Source organism: Eretmochelys imbricata, chromosome 5, assembly GCF_965152235.1.
Source record: "Eretmochelys imbricata isolate rEreImb1 chromosome 5, rEreImb1.hap1, whole genome shotgun sequence".
Taxonomy (NCBI): domain Eukaryota; kingdom Metazoa; phylum Chordata; order Testudines; family Cheloniidae; genus Eretmochelys; species Eretmochelys imbricata.
Genome location: NC_135576.1, coordinates 118,906,908 through 118,925,537, shown reverse-complemented (window position 1 = coordinate 118,925,537; position 18,630 = coordinate 118,906,908). Strand labels below are relative to the sequence as shown.

Genomic DNA, 18,630 nt, shown 5'->3' with positions numbered 1-18,630 from the left:
TAACAGAGGCAATGACAATTTTACCCCGGACTTCAAAAGCGGAACATGATTGAGCCCTCAGTTCCTGTGATGCATTTTGGAGAATGCCAGGCAGTACACTATTTGCTAGGGTGAGAAATGGAATGAATCTGTTGTCCAGTAATGTGGAGAACGCCAAGGTTGTGCCACATTCCCTCTTATCACCTGGGTCCGAGGTTCAAAGGACAGTGGACTTTTGATGGAGTACTTTTAAAATGACCACGGTTTGCTTAAAGGAGCTCTGTCAACTTGACATGCAGTATGTTTAGAATAACGTGGCACCGCATCCACCCTCCACTCCCCTCTGCTTTGCCCACTGCGAATGGTTGTGGTTTTTACAACCCCATTTTCTTAGTTTTAGGAAGCATTTGACTCACGTTAAATCCTGCAGAATAACTCGTGCAGGATTAAATGGCACTTCAACATTCTTGCTCTGCATCACATGCCAGTCGAGAATATTCTCAACATCTTCCTTCTTCACTAGGAACTCATCACAGTTGCGGATGGCTGCCTCCAGGAGGACCCTTATAGAAAATGGCAAACGTCCTGGGGGGAAGAGACAGAAAGCAGATTGGTTTACACCTTTGAGATGAAGTTTCCAGATATCTGGGCATGGCTGTGTCCTTTCCCCTTTTGGGTAGCAAAGTTCTGGCTCCCCTGAAGTCAATGGGATTCTTGACATTGACTAGAATGGGGCCAGGATTTCACATATCATCTTTATTTGTGGCATACATCTTGCAATCACACACTCCTATCAAGTCCATCACATTATCAAGGCAGCATGGATGAAACTCGTCTTCCACTGATCTGGCTAGACCTTCATGCCCTGCCCAGAGGATACCCCTCACCTGTAGGAAGCACTCAACTACCACATAAAATGACCAATGTGCAGTCCAAGTTTAGAAAAAAAGATCATCATCATAGCAGGAAATTAAATAAGCCTAGATGCTAGTACCCAAAAAACATGATTAGAAATTGATCTTCAAGGAATAGCTTTTGAATTTGTACCCATGTTTCCGTGCCCGCAAATCAAGTATCATCTAGAACTGCAGAGCCTTCCCACAGTCATTTTCAATGCCCACCGCAGCCTGAGTACACACGTCTCAGGCAGTTCCTTCTGAATGCTGCCAACATACCGTATCTCGCATCTCCCAATTTGTTCAGATTGAAGAACTTCTTTGCAGGCTGGTTGGAGTCTAGTGGCTCTGCAATCCATGCAAAAGGGTTGCTCATGATTAAAGCCCCTGTGTGTCACTGAAAGCACAAAAGAAAATCATGTCAGCTGCCCCAGAGGTAAATTCTGTATCAGCTGGAGCATATACTTCGCAATATACATTAAACACACACACAATTCTCTTGTGACTCCTCTGCAGTCATTATTATAGGAGTCTTGTGAAGATTATGAACAAACCCAGCTGATTTCCACAGGGCTCAGAAGCCTACATTTAAAGCACTGTGGGTGTTACAATGTTTACATGGTGACTATCTCCAGACAGACTTTGCGCCTTTCTGCTTTGCTAATCACACAGAGATTGCAGAGCCATTTCTTCAGTGAAAACTGCCAAGTCTGAAGTAACAGGTGCCCCTCCCTTGCACACAACAAAAACATCTACACTGAGACAGACAGAACCTACTAAAAACAACTGATCCCCTGAAAATACTTTCAGAGGTACAAAGCACCCACACCTCTTATTGACTTTACTGGGAGCTGTGGGTACTTTCCACCTCTGGAGGGCAGAGAATCAACAATCTGGCCTCAGGGTAAAGAGTTTTTCAGTTTAACACCCACCAGAAGTGGGGATTTTTGTCCATTATATAGCGGCCTGACAGACAGAGCACTTGACTGGGACTCAGAAGACTTGGATTCTATTCCCAGGTCTGCCACTGGCCTGCTGTGTGCCCTTAAGCAAGTTACTTTACTGCCGCATACCTCAGTTTCCCCATCTATAAAATCAGGATAATGATACCCACCTCCCTTGTAAAGCACAAGAGACAGGTTCTATTAATAGTAACAATAGTAATAATAATAATAAATAATAATAATAATACAGGGCCATGTTGTGCACACCCCAATCACAGTAATGAGATTACTATCCAGATAGTTCAGTTGATTTTACTGGCTCTACCTGGCTCAGTAATGAGTTCACAATCTGTCCCGCAGTGTTTTCAGACTATTCAGACATCAGTCACACCTCACTCAGTTTTAATGCTTATAATTAAAGCTAAGTGTGTGGGTGGAGAGGAGAGGCGCAGAGGGATTTTAGTTTGGTTAGTGAAGCGGGAAAGGCTTGTAGAAGTCTATGATTTATGTTTATGCGGAACTGCAAATAAGATACAACCGCACGAGACAGGCTCACGAGTAGGCAAAAGGTGCCAAGCGGAGAGAATGCACTGTTTACTTAAGGTAACAATGCAGAAAAGAGAAAACAAAAACAAACCACAACTCACTCCATCCCACACATTCACCTCTGGGAACGCACACAAGAGCCTGTCTTATTTAGGAGAATGAATGACGCATTGACACTTTGCACCCACAAAAATATCAAATATTAAATATAAAAATATCAAGTTCATATTATTTGCAATTGCTGCATAAATTGAGTTATCCCTACATTTTCATAACATGAGAGCAGGAACCACTTCCGTTCTTGTCTACACAGACATCTCTAAATTCCCTTAAGACACTAATTGAGGTTTTGAACTTGGATTCTTCAAGTGAATGGGCTCATATCACACACACACCCACCCTCTCCATCTCATTTGGATCTTCTACTTGTTACTTTACAAAGTGACTGTTCTTCCCAGTCTTGCAGTTATGAACCACTCACACAGCAATTTATTGACAGCAGCATTCCCTGAGGTTTTGTTCTTTGAACATCTTGAACCATCAGGGTTTTCTTTCTTTTTGTCTCCCTCTTCCTCTCTCCATTTCTTAGAGCCTCCTGGATAGTGCATGACCACAAGAGAACTCATCTGCTTCCTTCCTGCTATTCTAGCCAGTCATTCTCCTGGATGAATTTTATACCATCTTCGAAACTCAGCCCTTTGTTTCATGCATGCTTAATTTTTACAAGATTATTTAGTACCGCAGAAGATACAAAACACTGAGATGTTTCCTCACAGATAAAGCAAGTGACCATGGCTTTGCAGTGGCCATAAAACCTGTTTTCACTGTATCCATTTGCCACATTCTCATCTAGCTTTACAGTTTCAGCTATAACAGCCAGTCATATATCAGTGTCAATCATGCCGGTCGTTACCGATGAATATGGGCTATAAACCAAGAGATGCCGGCCCATAGTTCAAGCCAACCATCCATCTAGAAGCTGCAGGGGGAATGAGACTAGCCAAAAGCCCACGATTCTGCACAGATTTGTAAGTAATCACATGCTTTGGATACAGATTAACTTTCTATCACAGTGGAGTGTTTATTATTATTTTGCCTGCCTTGAAATGGGAACACACAACGGTCGGCATGCCATGGAGCTGGTATCGATGGCCTTCCAGGCTCTGTACAGTATGGAAGGTCGCAAGCATTTCATTGCTGGGTCACGTCCACAGCCAGCCGTGCTCCTGACATTTTCAATGAACAGAAAGACTCACAGCTGATCACACACTAAATAAATCATTTGTGCTTTCATCCTACAATCTCAAAGTGGTTTCCAAAATTAAAATGAGATTATATCCCAGACAGTGGCTTTTAAAAAAATAAAATAAAAAACATGGGATTCTATGCTTATCAGCTGCCAGGAACTCCAGATCAAGTTGCTCAGTTTACACAAAGATGTTTTCTAGCTGCCAAACCTGTAAACAGAATCCAGCTGAAGTCTTTCTGGTTTATGCATCACCACCGCCAGCAAGATTCTGTGGGTTAAATTCTACGTGGAGTTACCCCTGGACCAGTCTTGTTTAGCTCAACTATAGAAGCCCATACTTTGGCGCTGAAGGTCCCAGGTTATAGTCCCTGTGGATAAAACCATTTCACACAGGTGTAACTGACCAAAACCTGGTAAACAATTCTGTGGGGGATGCACAGGAAGGAGTAGAATCCAGCTCGCTCACTCTGCAGAGCTAACAGCAGTAAAAATTTATTTTTACCTAGAATGTCAACAGATAGCACTCAAACTGCAAAGAGAGAGCAGATCTGATGATTAAGAAAGTGCAGGAGGTTCACATTTTATAGGGGTCATACCAAAACTGGATCCAGGCCATGTGATCAAAAATGGAGGGGGAAAAAAGAACACTGAAAAGGCCCTAAGTTATTCTTGCTCCATCTCACCCAGCACTCTTCTCCCCCTCCCCCCCAAAAAAACCCACACTCCATTGTGTTCAGTGCCTGAACAACCAAATAATGTTTGCCAGACTCCTGATCTCTGAAGTTCACGTGCATAAGGAATCAGATCAAGATTTCTGTAAATTTCACCTGCTAGCCAGCACATGAAATGAGTGGGAGAGCAAGTGAGAAACACCACCGCATCAGCATAGTGGGATGGAGAAAAGTAGGGCCCAAACTGAATGAGAGGTGAATGCTGGGGGAGGGCGGGGGAACAGCATAGGAGACCACAAAGAACGTACTGCCAAACGTGTGGTTAAAAAAGAAAAAAAAAAAATCTGTGGTCAGATTCCTAGTTTCCCCATCCCATGAAGCACTCCCTGTTTAGCTGCATTTCACCAGATCAGTGCTCTGCTCTTCCCTTCCTTGCATGACTTCTTCAGAATCCAGCCCTCTGCTAAGAAACCCTTGTTCATTAACTGAAACCCTTGCTTAAAGGCCACTCACACTACATGAAGCTACTGCATGTTTTGAACAGAGCACCCATGAACAAAATGGCCAAATTAATTCCACGGTGGTAAATGCACAGTAATGCACACTGGAAAACATGATCCCAACTACACATACAAAGCGATGGGGTCTAAATTAGCTGTTACCACTCGAGAAAGAGACCTGGGGTTGTGGATAGCTCCCTGAAAACATCTGCTCAGTGTGCAGCGGCAGCCAAAAAAGCGAACAGAATGTTAGGAGTCATTAGGAAAGGGATAGATAATAAGACAGAAAATCTGAATGCCACTACATGAATCCACACTTCGAATGCTGTGTGCAGTTTGGTTGCCCCATCTCAAAAACGATATATTAGAATTATAAAGGGTGCAGAGAACAGTAACAAAAGTGACTGGGGGATGGAACAGCTTCCATAGGAGGAGAGATTTAAAAGACTGGGATTTTTCAATTTAGAAGAGAGACAATTAAGGGGGGAGGTAGATATGAATGAAATCTATAAAATCAGGAATGGTGTGGAGAAAGTGTTATTTACCCCTCTACATAACACAAGAACTGGGGGGGGGGTGTCACCCAATAAAATTAATAGGCAGCAAGTTTAAAAGAAACAGAAGGAAGTACTTTTTCACAGAACACACAGTTACGCTGTGGAACTCCTTGCCGGGGGATGTTGTGAAGGCCGAAAGTATAACTGTTCAAAAAGAATTAGATACATTCATGGAGGATAGGTCCATCTGCCAAGATGGTCAGGAATGCAACCCCATGCTCTGGGTGTCCTAGGAATATGTCTACACTGCAATAAAAAACCCACAGCACTGATTCTCAGAGCCCAAGTCTGGATGTCTACATTGCAATTTTTAGCCCAGTAGGCTGTCAGCTGACCCGGGCCAGCTGTGGCCATGGTGCAGGTCTTCTATTGCACTGTAGACGTACCCTAAACCTCCAACTGCCAGAAGTTGGGACTGGATGACAGAGGACGGATCACTCAATAATTGCCCTGTTTTGTTCATTCCCTCTGAAGCACCTGGCACGGGCCACTGTCAGAGACAGGATAGCAGGCTAGATGGATCTCGGGTGACCAGACAGCAAGTGTGAAAAATTGGGATGGGGGTGGAGGGTAATAGGAGCCTATATAAGAAAAAGACCCCAAAATCGGGACTGTCCCTATAGAATCGAGACATCTGATCACCCTAGATGGATCATTTCTGATCCAGTATGGCCATTCTCATGAACTGCAGTGCACAAGGCAAAACTATTTAAAAACCCCATCAAACAGAAATATGACAGGTACATTAATCCCTATCTTTATAGATACAAGAAGATTGTTTTCCATACACATAACGTTTGGACTTTAGAGCAAAGAAAGAATCCTTATGAATGTTATTAAAGAGAAAAGGTGGACCAACTTCTGTTTGTGAGAGAGACAAGCTTTCAAGCTTACACAGAGCTCTTCCTGAGGTCCTTAGGAATCCAGTTCTCTTTGTACTCTATTCCTCCTACACCATATAGCTTATCGGGCTAGCCTGCTTGCTTGCATGTATATCTTTTCTTATGAGTTTAATCATTTGTTACATTATAGGTTTGTTATTATAATAGGTTTATCAATTTGTATTAGAGTATTTTAGCTGTAATGCAAGGAACCTACAGACAACATATCCTGTATGTTAAGCTAAGGCAAGTTATCATACATCTGTTTGAGACCTTTACCCTAGATAGGTGGTGATGAGCTAAAGCATATAGTATAGATGTTTGTGACCTTTCACATAGATAAGTGGGCAAGTTAAAGTAAGCTAGTAGGTAAGGCCACCTAAGTTCATGGCCTTTTTCAGACTTAACAGGTATACCACAAAGAACATGTAAATAACCGGTTAGGACAGAAATAACAGAAGTGAGGATGAGTTAATGGTCTCTAATAGTTACAAACATGTCATTAATATGCACAAACATGCCAGCCCAAGTGTACCCTAATGTTTTTGTGGGTGAGGAAGTGAAGTTTGGAAGTATTGGCCCTAAAGGAAGAAGGGCAGATGGAAGGAGGGCACTTAGGCTCTAAGCTCAGGCCCTATACTAGGGGAAACCCACCCTGCTGAGGGGGTTCAGCTTGTTTTTTATTAGTTTGTCATTGTTCATTTTAAGTAAACTCTAAGTTAGAAGCAGCTAGAGCTAAAAGCTATAGAAGCTAAGCTCTGCACCTCTCACTCAAGACTTGAGGAACCTGAACCATCCAACTCTCTTGGCATGCCAGAGGCAAGGCTGATCACCAGGTTCTCAAGGAAGGGTGTGAGTACATTAATCGAGAAACCTTTCTAGTATATAATACCACATATACTTCTAGAACAATGTTGCTGCTTTTGTAATTGGCTGATTTGATTAATATTCCATTACTGTTCCAATTATCTCAATAAAAGGCTTAAAGCTGCCTTTTGTTCTCAGTGTGAGTTTCCTTGTCAGACATCCCAAGGGTCCCTGCAAATTCTGTGTAGCCTGATTCTGGGACCTTATTGTGTTCTGATCAGATTAACTTGTGATCCTATAACCCATATTTATTTAAACAATATTATTAATCTCCCACAAAATCAGGCAACCCCCAGGTGGGAGGAGTGTGAGTTTCTCCAGCAACAAAGGGGTTATATTCACATCTCTCATGAAGTTACTACTAATGGGTTACTCACATGCTTTGAGACAACATACCTAAGTGACTAACACCGCAACTATTCGGGTTTTTTTATTATTATTAAAGGGGGAAAAAGTCAGCAGCATTCCCAGATCTTACTGCATCAAGAGACTCGTTCAATTCAATAAAGCTATGCTCTCCCGGACTGAGCTGTAATTGAGGTGTGTTTGCAGCATGTTTAGACATACAAGAGCTAGATTACCAACAGCAATGAAGCCATGACAGCACAGGCTAGATGACTGAGTAGTTTGAAGAAAGAAAAGGAGGACTTGTGGCACCTTAGAGACTAACCAATTTATTTGAGCATAAGCTTTCGTGAGCTACAGCTCACTTCATCGGATGCAGTGGGCTTATACAGACAGTACTGAAGTCCACGCGGCCACAGCTTCACTGCCACTGGTATCTGAGCTAGCTTGATCAAAGCTAGCTTGGGTCTGTCTCAATGTACTGCAGTCACACTTCCAACTGCAGTGTAGACATACCCCGAGTGACTTCACAGGACCTTAGACCAGTGCTGAAGGGTGGGAAGGGGGGCTAGCAGATCTTTTCCCATACAGTTTTATTTCAATACCATACAAGACATATGTTTTACAAGCCAGCTGGTGCTCTCTGGTGATTCTGGCACCTAGATTCCCCTCTCACATTCACCAGTGTGAGTGAGGAAGAGTAACTCCACTGAAGTCAATGGAATTGAATCAGTGAGAGACAGAGCATCAAGCAGTTCTGCGGAAAAGGACCTAGGGGTGACAGTGGACGAGAAGCTGGATATGAGTCAGCAGTGTGCCCTTGTTGCCAAGAAGGCCAATGGCATTTTGGGATATATAAGTAGGGGCATAGCGAGCAGATCGAGGGACGTGATCGTCCCCCTCTATTCGACATTGGTGAGGCCTCATCTGGAGTACTGTGTCCAGTTTTGGGCCCCACACTACAAGAAGGATGTGGATAAATTGGAGAGAGTTCAGCGAAGGGCAACAAAAATGATTAGGGGTCTAGAACACATGACTTATGAGGAGAGGCTGAGGGAGCTGGGATTGTTTAGCCTGCAGAAGAGAAGAATGAGGGGGGATTTGATAGCTGCTTTCAACTACCTGAAAGGGGGTTCCAAAGAGGATGGCTCTAGACTGTTCTCAATGGTAGCAGATGACAGAACGAGGAGTAATGGCTTCAAGTTGCAGTGGGGGAGGTTTAGATTGGATATTAGGAAAAACTTTTTCACTAAGAGGGTGGTGAAACACTGGAATGCGTTGCCTAGGGAGGTGGTGGAATCTCCTTCCTTGGAAGTTTTTAAGGTCAGGCTTGACAAAGCCCTGGCTGGGATGATTTAACTGGGAATTGGTCCTGCTTCGAGCAGGGGGTTGGACTAGATGACCTTCAGGGGTCCCTTCCAACCCTGATATTCTATGATTCTAAGCCCACTATGTCTGGTGTGTTCTTGGAGTTGCGAGTTTGCTGGATTTGGTGGAAGTATCTTAAGAAAATGATGGGTGAGGGGGAGAGGAAAGAATATGCCGTTTTACTCTCTGCTACATATGGTGGAGTAACCCACGAGGCAGCCCTCGGCATCAGTTCAGTGCATTACACTACACCACATATTGCTGAAGCCAGAACATCCTAACAGTGAAAATCAACATGGCAAAGCAGAACTATAACAGGTTCTCTCACAGGATTTATCTGCTGCCTCTTCTAATCCCTTCCAGTAGCAACTTCACGTTAATGGCAACAAAAGTATTTGGTTTTTAAAGGACCACACAGAATCCCACTCAACTGCTTTGCTCTGTAGCAAAAGTATTGTTGCCTAGAATATTTTACTTCCAAGATCCACGTGCATGGGAAACTGGTGGGGTGGGGGAATTGTGCTGGTGAAAGATTCCAGGTTATTATTGATCACGTTTTTTACGATAGTGACAAAGGACCAACCAAGAAGAGGGCCCCACTGTGCTGTACAAAGCACAGAGCAGTAGACAATGCCAGACCTGAAAAGCTCAATCTAAATAGCAGGTGTGGAGACAAAAACGCCCTATCAATCTACAGAGCAGGTACAGAATAGGCAGAAGCAGCACAAGGTTCACGGCACTGTCCCATCAATGCAATTTAATGCTAACTGATGTGAAAGGATCAACTCTAGGGCCACTAGGATACTCAAGTCTCCATGTCTATCCAGTCCCTGGCCTCATTAATGACTTGGATACTGGAGTAGAGCGTATGCTCATAAAATTTGCAGATAACACCAAGTGTGGGGGGGGGTGGTTTGCAAGCAATTTGAGGGACAGGTTTAAAATTCAAAATGATGTTGACAAATTGGAGAATTGGTCTGAATGCAACAAGATGAACGTCAATAAACACAAGTGCAAAGTATTTTACTTCAAAAGGAAAAATCAACTGCACAATGAGGAATAACTGTCTCAGTGGTCGTACTACTGAACAGGATCTGGGGGTTATAGTGGATCACAAACTGAACGAGAGTCGTCAGTGTGATGCAGCTGCAAAAAAGGCTAATATGATTCTGGGGTCTATTAACAGGAGTGGCATATGCAAGATACAGGAGGTAACTGTCCCACTCTACTCAGCACTGGTGAGGTCCCAGCTGAAGTACTGTGTCCGGTTCTGGGCACCACAATTTAGGAGAGATATGGGCAACTTGGAAAGAGTCCAGAGAAGAGCAACAAAAACCATAAAAGATTCAGAAAAACCTGACTGATGAGGGAAGGTTAAAAAAGCTGGGTATATTTAGTCCTGAGAAAGGAAGATTGAGGGGGGACCTGATAACAGTTTTGCAATCTATTAAAGGCGGTTATAAAGTGGACAGTGATTAACTGATCTCCATATCCACTGAAGGTAGGACAAGTAGTAATGGGCTTAATCTACAGGAAGGGAGATTTAGGTTAGATATTAGGAAAAACTTTGTAACTAAGGGTAGTTAAACTCTGGAATAGGCTTCCAAGGGAGTTTGTGGAGTCCCTATTATTGGAAGCTTTTAAACACAAGTTGGACAAACACCTGCAGGGAGGGTCTAGGTTTACTTGGTTCTGCCTCAGTAGAGGGGACTGGACTTGATTTCTCGACATCCTTTCCAGCCCTATATTTCTATGATTCTCTCTGCAAAGGTGTCTTATATTTTGTTGTGTTTTAAATGACTTCAAGGTTACCTCAAACATTTGGACGGGAGCCATTTTTTGAGCATCTCTCCACACATCTAAATAACTGCCAGCTTGTCTCACAGGAGCCACCAGAACAGGCTTCAGAGAGTAAAAAACCAAACAAAAACAAAAAATCTCTCTGTCACTAACGCTCCATGCTGGATTCAAACCATCCCTTCAAGGCAGAAGGTTTTGAATCACATTACCAACTCCCCAAGCTGCCTATTACCCCTCATTTTAACTATTAAAATTGTCAAAAAACATTACAGCGCACACACACTCAAAACCTTTACTCATCTGCGTTGCGGGCTGCTGCTCCTCTGCATTTAATCCAAAAGGCATTGGAGCAGAATGCCAGACTACTAAATTAAAGCTCTCTCAGGACAATATTGGGCACAAATCCCACTGATATAAATAACCAGCATGTACAACTCAAGGGCACGACCCGGCCATTAATTTGTCTAATGCATACAGCTCCCCTTCCAAAGGAAAGGCAGAGAGGATGGGGAAATAGATGAGACTAAAATCTACAGGAAACCTCTAAAAGCAGTCTCTTTTCCATCTCTCACATTCTGATTAGATATGGGCCTGAGAGGACATATGCAAAGCTGGTTCCAATCTTCACCAAAGTTCAAAGAGATTTAAGATCAGGTGGTTTGGCACAGGCACCATCTCTAGCCCTGTTAACCCTGGAAATCAAAAGATACACGAGCGAGGGATTTCCTGTCCAGCTGCAATTTTAGCATGATTTGAGCACTTAACTTCTCCCTTTGTTCCCTTGAGAATACCTCCTGTCTTAATGCACCATCCATGGGTTCATCCAAACTATGGATTAGCCAAAGGAAGACAGAAGCTGTCTCTAGCCAATCATAAAAATATATCGATAAATATTTTACTTACTAAAGAGTCCATGTATAGTATGGAATCACTGACATGAAAACAGCTTTATTATTTTGAAAAAGGACAATGCATGGTGGACCAATATTTTAGATTTACGCTTAACTACTTTAATCATCCAAACAGGACAGTTCCAGCCCCTGCAATATACACTACATGGAATCAAAGCTAAAGATATCTGGGTAAAGTTCAGTGCCTGTGATATTATTTAGGGCCAGGACAAGCCTTGTTTTACAATGTATTTTCTACCTTTCCATTCCCGTATACCTAGAGGAGTGTATAAGCAAAGGCACTATTATAGTAAAGACATTGATTCTGTTTAGAGAAAGAAAACCCCTTTCTAGTTACCATTTGCTCTATTTATTTCACATAAACCCACTATATAAGAAACAGACAGGCTTGTGGTATCGCTGTAAATGAGTCCATTTAGTACAGTGGTTTCAGTGCAATGCATTACAGAAGCCTGGAAAAACAGAGCAGCTTTAAGAACGTACACACTGGAGAAGGAGACAAAGAAGAGGCCACTGACAATTTGGCAACTGAACAAACATTTTGCTGGCATAAAGCAATGGCACAGCTGGGACCACCTGCACTTGCAATAAAATGCAGCAAAGCGTAAAGGGACTTGATAGCACGACATGTGTGAAAACTTAAGGGATCCATTTTCAATATTAGTGCTTTAAATCAGTGGTTTTCAAACTTTTTTCTGCAGACCCAGCTGAAGAAAATTGTCGATGCCCGTGACCCAGTGGAGCTGGGGATGAGGAGTTTGGTGTGTGGGAGGGGCTCAGGGCTCAGGCAGAGGGTTGGAGTGCAGGGGTGAGGGCTGCGGGGTGGGGCCAGGAATGAGGGGTTCAGGGTGTGGGAGGGGGCTTTGGGCTGGGACGGGGGTCAGGGCTCTGGGCTGGGGGTGCAGGCTCTGGGGTGGGGCCAGGGATTAGGGGTCGGGGTGCAGGAAGGGGGTCTGGGTTTGGGGGCTCAGGACTGGGGCAGGAGATTGGGGCATGGAGTTGGGGTGCAGGTTTACCTCAGGCGGCTCCCAGTCAGCAGCACAGCGGGAGTGTTAAGGCAGGCTTCCTGCCTGTCCTGGCACCACGGATCGCACCACGCCCCGGAAGCGACCAGCAACAAGTCTGGCTCCTAGGCGGAGGCGCGCAAGCGGCTCTGCACGGCTCTTGCCTGCGGGCACCCCCACCCCAGCTCCCATTGGCCGGTTCCCAACCAATGGGAGCGTGGAGCCGGTGCTTGGGGCAGGGCGCGGAGACCCGTGGCCCCCGCGCCTAGGAGCCAGACCTGCTGCTGTCTGCTTCCGGGACACAGCACAATGTCAGAACAGGTAGGGACTAGCCTGCCTTAGCCGGGCAGCACCGCCGACTGGACTTTTAATGGCCTGGTCAGCAGTGCTGACCAGAGCCGCCGAGACCCAGTGCCTTACATTCCGCAATCCAGTACTGGATTGCGACCCGCAGTTTGAAAATCACTGCTTTAAATTAACAGTGTACCACAACAACACGAATTGGGCTCCAGGCTCCCGATCGCAATGTATATAGATCATTTGCTCTAGAGAGAATTTGTCTTTTCTAATTGATAACATGTCTGACCTAAAACCTTGGATGGCCCCTCTTACATCAATGTAATAATATAAATATAATACAGAGCCACTCTGGACTACATTTTCAGTGCACTGTGCAAGCAATTAGGTGGCTATTTCTTATTGTTTTAGTTTGTACACCTCATCATCTCATCTTATCACTTAAAATATGCAGGGGGATTATTTTACCCCCCATCCAATCGCAGTTCACATTTGTGGGTTTCTTGTGCAAATTCTGCAGTTGAAAGTGTGAGCAATCAACTCAAGGTAGTCTCAGAAAATTCCAGCCACAGGAGCTTAGATGAGTTGCCAAACAATGGTATAACTTTCTGCTAGAAAGGAAGCTCAAAGCAGGTGAATCCAGTCTTTGATGAGGACAGGTGTGTGCCTCCGGCTTGACAGCGGTTGTCAAGTGTTACGTGTTATGAAGTTCACTCAACTTGTTATCCAACATGATCAGAGCTAGCAAAGTGACACAAAGTCCCGTGGTGGATGAATCTGAACATCTGCTTTCCACTCCATCAAGTCACTCCCCTCCCAGATGCACACTTCCCCACACTAATTCACTCACCATCCTTCCTCGCACCGCACACACAAATTGATACTATACAAGTGATAGCCCAAAAGGCTTTTGTGGCTTAGCTTTTGTTTTGATTGATAATTCAGAGATGCAAGACACACACACACCATCTATGGTCTTTTCAAAGAAAGCCCTTCGAACAGAAGTTGGTTTTACAGGAGTTAATGAAATCCCTAAACAAAATGCCTACCAAGGCATAAAAGTTAAAGAAACACTGTAACTTTGCTTATGCAGCAAGTGTCCTTGTTAAAAATAAAGACATTCTGTAACTACCTTTTTCGTTACAGGGAAAGAAGTCCCAAGGAAGTAACATTAAACACCCCTGCATTTCTGGGGTAAATATTCTTAGAGAGTGAAAGAACGGCAACACTGAAAATTAAAGCCATGCCTTTTACCCAGATGGCAGCAGCAGCTCTGACCTTTGCCCTAAATCCAATCACTGTATCCCCTTGCTACAGGTCCCTTTCTAATGACCAGGCACAAGGCAGCAGATTGTTTAATATGGAGTGTGGACTAGTTTTAACCAAGCTCCCCTCTTTCTATAAAGTAGAAATCCAGCTGTGTGGTTTTCTGCATATCAGTGCTAATGGGAGGAGCTGTGTGTTTGCAGCGTGAGGAGCGCACACTTCTCTCTGCAGGAGTCGAAGACAAGTGCAGCAGCTAGCAAATTTCTGATCTATTTCAGAAAAGGGATGAGGCCTCAAGACAGGACAGAATAATGCATTGGGGAGGGAGGAAGACTGATCAGAAGAAAATTTAAATCCTTCAGTCTTTTACTTCTCTCCCATTCCATGGGACAGACCCACAATTGGGCTGCTTTATCCACACACCTGCAAGGCCTCCGTCATTACCTGCCATCTGAGCCGCTCGGGTGCGATCCAAAGGGATACGCAGGCATGTAGGTGGAGGCAGAGTCAGAACATCTTGGGAGTCCGGCGCCTAGGAAGCTGGAACTCCCTTTCTGTTTGTGTAAGCAGAAGGCAAGTGCTTAGATGAGAGATTCTGATCCAAACAGTGCCTTGAGGCCAAACCAGAGGGCGGGACCCTGAAAATGTCCCTCCAGCAGAGGCAGACGGAGCAGAGGGGTCTGAAGATTCCTTCGCAGCCTTCTGCTGCCTCAGGCAGTGGAGTGAAGAGGGTCCGTCCCCACGTTGTCCCTCCTTAATGACCTTAAGTGGGATTGCTACCCTCTGGCCCCCAAAAGCCACCACAACCACCCACAGCAGTCATTTAGTGAAATCCCACAGCAGGTTTCTGCATTAGCAGCTGTTTGACAAAGGTCTCTGTGCTGCTTTTACATAAACACTGTTTTCTCTTGAGCTTTTATGTAGTTATTTTGAATGTCTCAGCCTTTTACCCCTACCACAAACCTTATTAAGATATAAGGGAGGAATGGATTGCTCAGGGGAAAGGTCAACAGGGGACGGGCGAGAGAATGACAGAGAGGCCAGAGGGCTAACTAGGACTAGTAGCCAAAACTAAAAGCTTTCATAATCTTTGGCTTGGGAGGGAGTTGGCATTATCCTGCCTGGGGCGGCTCATTGCAAAGCAAACCTCTCCCTTGGTGAGAGAGTAGCGAGTAGAGGCACATTGTCACCTGAAGGAGCCCCGCTGCTATGCAGAGTAGGGAGCTAAACACATACAGGGGTTTTGCAGATCTCCTCGAACCCATATTGTGATTAAGGACCCAAAAGTTGAGGGAGGCAGAACCCCAGCTAGTTCACTGATCTGAGGCCATGCAATCTGGGGGTGTTTCCTATCCTCCCCCATAACAAATGCTAAATTCTCTCTTGACAATACTAGAAGGTCAGCACTCCTGGGCAATTCCACAGGAGCAAACTCATGAGCGAATTCAGTTGTTTTCAGCCAAAGAAAGAGGAGAGAGAAATGTTCAAGTGGTGCAATTACGCTAAACAGTGGAGGCCATCCTTCACTTGAACGCTGTAGAAGAGAACGGGGCCCTTTTCATCAGGGAGGGGTCTGGCCCAGAGACCCTGATGTACTAATTCAAATCACATTGACTTATTAGCATTGTAAGCCCTTCGAAACAAGGACTCTTCATTGTGCGTCTTGCACAGCTCCTCGCTCCTCGCTGGTACTTAACTAATACCACCGTCAGAGTCTCCCTCCCCTTTCCTCCTGTGATCCGTGCACCACCTCTAAGCTGTTAGCACAGAGACCGAGGTCTCAGAGTACAACTGCCACTCCACTGATAGCTTCATGCTTCTCTCTCAAATCTAACATGAATCATAGCCTCATGCAACAGCCAAAACCTGGATGGAGATGGGGACTCTCTCCTGACAGTATGCATCCGATGAAGTGAGCTGCAGCTCACGAAAGCTTATGCTCAAATAAATTGGTTAGTCTCTAAGGTGCCACAAGTACTCCTTTTCTTTTTTCTCTCCTAGATGTAACTCCTCCCGACTCAGGAGCCGGGCATATTGTCTCCATTAGGAAAATTCCAGGCAGGATTAGCCGACAAGGTGGTAAGAGTGTCTGTTCTGTGTCTACACTACAGCCTTGACCATCAGTAGCAAAGCAGCAAGCAGTGCACTGTTTTATGGAAGCAAGGCACTGATGCAGCTGCACCAATGCCAAGGATATGGCTTTACCACCATTTTGTGAAACCTGCTAGAACTAATTACTCTAAACATGGAAACTAATGTTTCTAATGCAAAAGCAGCATGATCCAGTCACTGGACAAGGCACTGGGCTGGGACTCAGGAGATACAGGCTCTATTCTTGGCTCTGCCACTGACCAGCTGGGTCGCTTCTCTATGCCTCCATTTCCCTCTCACCCTTTGTCTTGGCTCTTTAGACTGTAAGCTTTTCGTCAGACAGACACACTCCTACTATGTGAACATATAGCACCTAACACAATAAAGCCTTGATCTCATTTGGAACCTCTTGCACTACCTTAATACAAACACAGAGTAATAAGAGACAAGGCTGAATCGCTTATAATGAACAATAAAGAATTAAAAGTTACATTTAAAGGGGTACTCAGCACACTCTTTCTTTTCCCTGATTTTATTAAGCGTTAATTGTCTCTTTTCCCATCCCCTACATGGAACCTTGAACTCACCATAGCAGTTTTGTTTGCTTGCATGTCATCATCAGGGATATCAGCAGAGCTCTTTCTGCTACTGCAAACACGCGGTCTTTGGCCACGATTCTGCAAGCTGATCCATGCAGGCAGGCCCCTGCACAGCCTCACTGACTTCAGTGGGGCCGCATATGAGCGGAAGGGTCCATCTGTGTGGAGCTGGGCTGAGGTCACAGAGATTCCATATGGATGCAGAGGTCTGCCTGCATGGATCAGTGTGCAAGACTAGGTCTTTGTGTAGATATATTGCATGGGTAAGATATAATTTGACTTCAGTTAAAACAGGGAGCTTTTCAAGTATATGTATATACAGTGGCTTTTAATATTTAATAATATATATAAAATGTAGAACCCAGAGTTAAATTCTCAATATTTTTAAAGTTACAATATTTTATATTTGTGTTGTACCCTGAAAAAGTGGCAGGATCACCCACTAATAACTAGAAGTCCTGCTAATTTGGAGATCTGTTTCACTTGGAATAGGAAGAGCGAACTATGCAGTCACCCCAGAAACACCAAAGAAGTCAATGGAGTTACTCTGGATTTACACCAGCGTGACAGCAGATAATTGGAGCCTGTGTGATTACAGCCAGTTAAATTAAAATCCCGGCCACTCCTATTTTATGGATTTGAAGTATCACCTGTTTTTTTCCTGGGGGAAGGAAGCAGCAAGCAAGAGAAGGCCACAGACCTTTGCCTCTATTTCTGGGAGACACCCCTCCATGGCAGCAATTTGACTTAAAAACACTGATCCCTGCCAGAGCTGGAGACTAGAGCTCATGTGACCAGCCTTCCCTCAAAGGGGCCTAGGAGTTTTGTCCTCCCTTCTCAAGGGGGCATTACAAGAAAATTCACGAGACTGAAACTCACACAAGGGGCGGGGGTGAGAAAGACGGAAGAGATCAGCAAGACCAACGCTGCACGCCCCCGGTTATAAAAGCAAAAGGAAACGCTGCTCAGACTGACAAACAGGGTAGTGGGGGGGGGGGACCCCAGGAAGGGAGGAGGAAGGATACAAATTTGCAAAGACTGTCCAGCCAGGGACACCCCCTGCCCGGATCGCCGGGAGAGGAGAGGCCTGTGCAAAACACGAGGGTTCATTTTAACCAGCACACTTCTCTCATCCCCGGCCCTGCGGCGCAAGCAGGAGGCAACCCCCGGGCCCCAGCCAGCGGGTCCAGCCCCCTCTCCCTGCGGGAGCCCCCAGAACTGCAGATGAAAAGCGCGGGGAGAGGCAGAGCCCCGCTGGATCCAATTTAAGCCCGTTTCGGGCAGGAGCCAGCACGGGTCAGCTGGGGACCCCCAAGGAGCGGATCCTGCGGCCCCCGGGGTAGGCCGGGGGCCGGTTCCGCCGGCGGCCGCGCCCGGACTCACCCGTGCAGCGCGCTGCGGGCCGGCCCGCGGGGACGGGACGGAGAGACGCCCGGCCGGCCGGGGGGAACCTGGGGCAGTAGCCGCCGCCGCCGCCGCCTGCCTGCCTGCCTCGCTCGCTCCGGCCAGGCTCCTCCCCTGCTGCGAGGGCGGAGGTGTGGGAACCAGCGTCAGCTGCTTGCCCTTGCCAAGGGCTCCCTTCTCCCGCCCGCAGCCAACTCCTGAGCGGCGCCAGGGGCCAGACCCCAAGCGTACCCCTCCCAGCGCCTGGGGGGCACAGGCCGGCGGCTTCAAGGTCAGCTCATCTGCCCTGCCTTTCAGGGGCTGTGGGGTCCCGTCCCGTCCCCCCATCCCCCTATTGACATTTACTCTGCAAAGACAGAAGAGGTAGCCCTGGCGAGGAGCAGCCCAGATGATGGTTGGTGTGTGTTGAGAGAGTGCAGACGGGTAAGGGAGTGGGGCAGAGACATCTTACTTTA

At 45.7% G+C, this 18,630-nt stretch overlaps 1 protein-coding gene across 2 annotated transcripts in view; it reads right to left on the bottom strand.

The window, feature by feature from the left end:
• ACO1 (aconitase 1) overlaps nt 1-18,287 on the bottom strand; it is a 46,444-nt gene extending 28,157 nt beyond the window's left edge. For both annotated transcript variants that reach the window (XM_077817749.1, XM_077817750.1), the window contains exons 1-3: nt 18,155-18,287; nt 1,155-1,272; nt 396-564 (exon numbers count right to left, since the gene is read on the bottom strand). In XM_077817749.1, coding sequence (XP_077673875.1) covers nt 396-564; nt 1,155-1,251 — 266 coding nt within the window. In that variant the 5' untranslated portion in view covers nt 1,252-1,272; nt 18,155-18,287. The remainder of the gene's footprint in view (nt 1-395; nt 565-1,154; nt 1,273-18,154) is intronic.
• Between the last annotated feature and the right edge of the window lie 343 nt (nt 18,288-18,630).